Here is a 4,179-nt window from a genome sequence, read left to right on the forward strand (position 1 = left end):
TGGTCAAGGTGAAGTTGTGATGGAGGTGAAGGCGGAGATGGTGGTACCCAGGCACAGGGCTCTAGGACTTCTCCATCACCTGATCTGGACACAGAAGGTGGGATGGCTGCCCCATGCACACAGTACAGCTACACCCCCGATGACCTGCCTCTTTGGGTCAGTTTGCTCTTGAATTGTTCACTCTGAATAAACCAACTAGTACATAAATTATCTCTCCCTCCTGGTCACTCCCCTCAACCCACTAAACATGTCAGAATAGTGGGGACAAAGTTGAAAGAGGCTTAGCTCCTGAGAGGAGTTTCACCTGTGTCCAAGTGCGCTACAGGAGAAATTGGGCAATTCTGGGAACCCAAGGGTGCCAAAAGGCTCCTACACAGGAACGATTGGGAAGCAAAGTTGTTCTTTCTCCCTTCCTCTCCTTCAAGTTGTCGTCTTATCTCAACAATGACCAGACATGGTAACAAGAGACCGTTTATTCCACATTGCCCAAGCTATAAGCAAATAGGAACAAGAAGGAAAAATACTATCCTCCCTCTTTAACTCCTTGCAGTGATGGAGGCCAGGGTTGTGAGAAAAGGATGAGGACAGGGATTCGGATAAATGAGCAGAACGTGGCACCAGGATTTCCGACAAGTTTACGGAGATACCTCCTTTTGCTCAGGATCCCGGACGTCCCTCTGGTCGCCTGAGCTGTGTGAGACAACCGGCTTCATCTCCAAGTTTTGTTTGGGACTGGAGAAGTTGCTACAGAGCACGGTGCCAGAGGGACGGTTCAAAATCACCCTCCAGAAATGTTTATGGTTGAAGTAGCACAGGGCCGCTGGGAAATCACAAAGGGATGGGGGAGAGGAAATTTGGAGAATGGGAAAAATGTGGCCAGCGAGGTGAGGCCAAAGGAAAGAGTAATCACTAAGAATTTGCCCCTGGGAATTACCAGCCCCCCGCCCCCCACCAGCTGCCTCCCTGTAAACTTCCTCTGTCCCAGGCACCCATGTTCCCTCCTTCCTGGGGCCCTCAGGCCACTCACCACAGGTGACATAGAGGACAAACACCAGCCAGCCTATGAAATAGCTCCAGCCGATGGGGATTGATAAATTCTTCTTCAATTCAAAGATCCAGAGGTTAATAGGGAACAACATCATGGTGAAGAAAATAAGGAAAACTAGGAGACAGGAACCGGAGAGAGCTTATTCTTACCTGAGGACCCACAGGGATTTTCCTTCACCTGCTGGGATGCACCCACAAACCACCATCCACCCCTCCAACCCCACCTCTCCGGGGACGAGGAAATGGCAGAGCTCGGTTCTCAAGGACAATCAGTTCTGTTCGGCCAAACCCCTGCCCTACCCCCAAAGAAAGAAAGACGGAGAAGTGCCCAGAAAGATGTGTTTGGGGAGAAACCAATGACCATTTCCAGAGCCACGGGGTACCTTCAAAGAAGCTCATGATAGTCCCAACCCAGCTGAAGCAGGGCAGTCTTTGAAGACCGGGTATGTACGGCAGGTGCAACCAGATGGTAAAGAGAAAGCCCAGCACCAGCGTCAGGCAGAAAGTTATCACGGCCGCCCCGAAGATTGGGTGATTGATCCACAGCTTGTAACTATCTGGAGAAAACGAGAAACAGGATGAACCTAAGATTCACAAAGGGAAAAAATATATAATCGAATGACATGAGAAAAGATTAACTAAAGAAATGCACATTTTTAAAAAAAGATTTTATTTATTATTTATTTATTCAGAGAGAGAGAGAGAGAGCACAAGCAGGCAGAGAGGCAGGCAGAGAGAGAGGGGGACACAGACTCCCTGCTGGACAGAGAGCCCGACGTGGGGCTCGATCCCAGGACCCCAAGATCATGACCTGAGCTGAAGGCAGTGGCTTAACCCATTGAGCCATCCAGGCGCCCTTAAATGTGCATTTTAAAAACAGATTTATCTATTTATTTTAGAGAGAGAGAGCACTTGCCGGGGAAAGGTAGAGGGACAGAGAGAGAAACCCCAGCAGACTCCTCACCGAGCACATGGCCCCATGCAGGGCTTGAGCTCATGACCTGATAGGACCTGAGCAGAAATCAAGAGTCAGATGTTTAACCAACTGAGCTACCCAAGCGCTCCAGAAATGCACATGTGAGATAACAATGAAATATCATTTTCCCTCCTTAAATAAGCCAGGATTCTTTTTTTTTTAAGATGTTATTTATTTATTTGACAGAGAGAGATCACAAGAGGGCAGAGAGTCAGGCGGTGGGGAAGTGGGGGAGCAGGCTCCCTGCTGAGCAGAGAGCCAGATGCGGGACCTGATCCCAGGACCCTGAGATCATGACCTGAGCAGAAGGCAGAGGCTTTAACCCTCTGAACCACCCAGGCGCCCCACTATCATGCTTTTTGAAAGCAACATGGAACAGTGAAGGGAGACATGGTGTTCTAAGTACAGGAACTGGCAGTGAAGGGCGACGAGAGGCTGGGAAAGAAGGAACAAGCAGGGCCTGAGACAAAAGGGAAGAAAAGAGGCTGGGGCCAGGGCCGGGGAAGGAGAGCATCCTGGGGACTCCTCCCAAAACTGGACCCTCGGGGTACACAAGCCTAGGGGAAGGCAATCCCCACCTCCCTGGGGCTCTTCTCCCCATATAACAGGGAGAGTTGTGTGATTAAGGAGTGATTCACCAGCACTGAGAGTCTATGCCCCTTGCAACATGGTGATACCCCCAGACGAGGCTCAGAACCTTCCTGAAAGCAGTGATTTGGGTCAGGCAAAGTGATGTGGCCGGGATGGATGGGGACAGGAAGACCGATCCTTGGTGGTCTCCACCGGTGAAGCCATCTTGCAGGCCAGATCACTGCGGATGACCAGAAGGAGGGGACAAGGGCACAGGGTGACCCAGAATGACCAAGGCAGACTGGAGCCTGGGGTGGGATGGGGCTGTGGAGGGTCTCACCTTTCCAGTTTTCTGAGTGGAAACAGCCGTTGGATCTGCAGATATGCAGGAGCCCCATGGACATGACGTGGGTGGCCGTGTAGATTCCAGCGCTGACGTTGGTGGGCCAGCGCTGGTAGAAGCGGCTTCTAGAGGGGTCCAGCCATTTCTTGGAGAACACCATGACCAGCAGCAGGGCGAAGGCGACCAGGCTGAGCTCAGAGGCCAACACCTGCGCTATCCAGCGGGAGCTGTGGGTACTTCTCCACCACAGGGGCAACACAGAGACTCTCCGGGGCTCTGAGTGCTTATCCTTGAGCCCCTGCCTGCTCCCGCTGGGCTCAGAGAATGAGTTCCGTCCCCTGGCTTCTTGTTCCCCACTCTCCTCCACCCCATCCTGTTTCTCAGCAGCCCCCTTCCCTTCCAAGTTTCCGATGTTCATCCCTTTCTTTTCCTGACGCAGGGAACTCATCCCTAAAGTCCCCTGCCCCCATCTTGCACACCCCCTGTCTCCCCCTCTCCCCTCCACCCCATCCCCCCTCTCCCTTGTTGGACTCAGTCGTCCCTCATCTTGTAAATATTTTTATGCAGCAGAGCTCTTTGCACCACAGGGCCTGGGGGCTGGGAAAGCACAACCCATTCAGTAAGACAGGGCCCCTAACTGCCGTGGAATATTCTTGAAGGGTGGGGGAGGTGGTTCGTCAAGTGGGGGAGGGGCCCATGGGGCAGCCCCACTCCTAAGAGCTATGGTTTCTGAGGGTGTCCCCTTCTCTTCCTGTGTGCTCTGCCCTGACCCTACCCACAAATGCTGGCAGAGCAGGAGGGAGAAGGTGCTTGTCCTCAGGGAAACAGCCTCCTTCCATTGTTCTTTGGAATTGTCTTCCAAAGGGGGGGCCCACCCTCTCACTGCCTCCCCCACCCTCTTCCCCTCCCTCCCACCCCCACTCGCTTCTGGTGAACCATTGCCATTCCCCTCCCTCTTATCTGTACTTTCTTCCCTTCTTTTTCCCCTCAGTACTAGAAGGGGAGGGACATAGGATAAGGAGGGGTGGGCGGGCATCGCACAACCTGAGATCTTTCTTTTTTTTAATTTTTTTTTTTTTCAGTAATCTCTACACCCACCATGGGGCTCGAACCCATAAGGCCGAGATCACGTGTCGCATGTCCCACCCACTAAGTCAGCCAGGAGCCCCACAAGCTGAGATTTTTTTTTCCCTAACTTCCTTTTTAAGTTACAGGAAAATAGAAATGAGTCACCTGATCGTGG

At 52.2% G+C, this 4,179-nt stretch overlaps 1 protein-coding gene across 1 annotated transcript; it reads right to left on the reverse strand.

Annotated features, from left to right (window-relative positions):
* Nucleotides 1-564: 564 nt before the first annotated feature.
* ODF4 (outer dense fiber of sperm tails 4) lies at nt 565-3,585 on the reverse strand. Its single transcript, XM_047708117.1, has 4 exons — nt 2,934-3,585; nt 1,431-1,604; nt 1,028-1,162; nt 565-820 (listed from the first exon to the last, which is right to left on the reverse strand). The coding sequence occupies exons 1-4, from the start codon at nt 3,382-3,384 to the stop codon at nt 636-638; spliced, it is 945 nt and encodes a 314-aa protein (XP_047564073.1). The 5' UTR covers nt 3,385-3,585; the 3' UTR covers nt 565-635.
* Between the last annotated feature and the right edge of the window lie 594 nt (nt 3,586-4,179).

This window comes from Lutra lutra, chromosome 16 (genome assembly GCF_902655055.1).
Source record: "Lutra lutra chromosome 16, mLutLut1.2, whole genome shotgun sequence".
Lineage (NCBI taxonomy): Eukaryota > Metazoa > Chordata > Mammalia > Carnivora > Mustelidae > Lutra > Lutra lutra.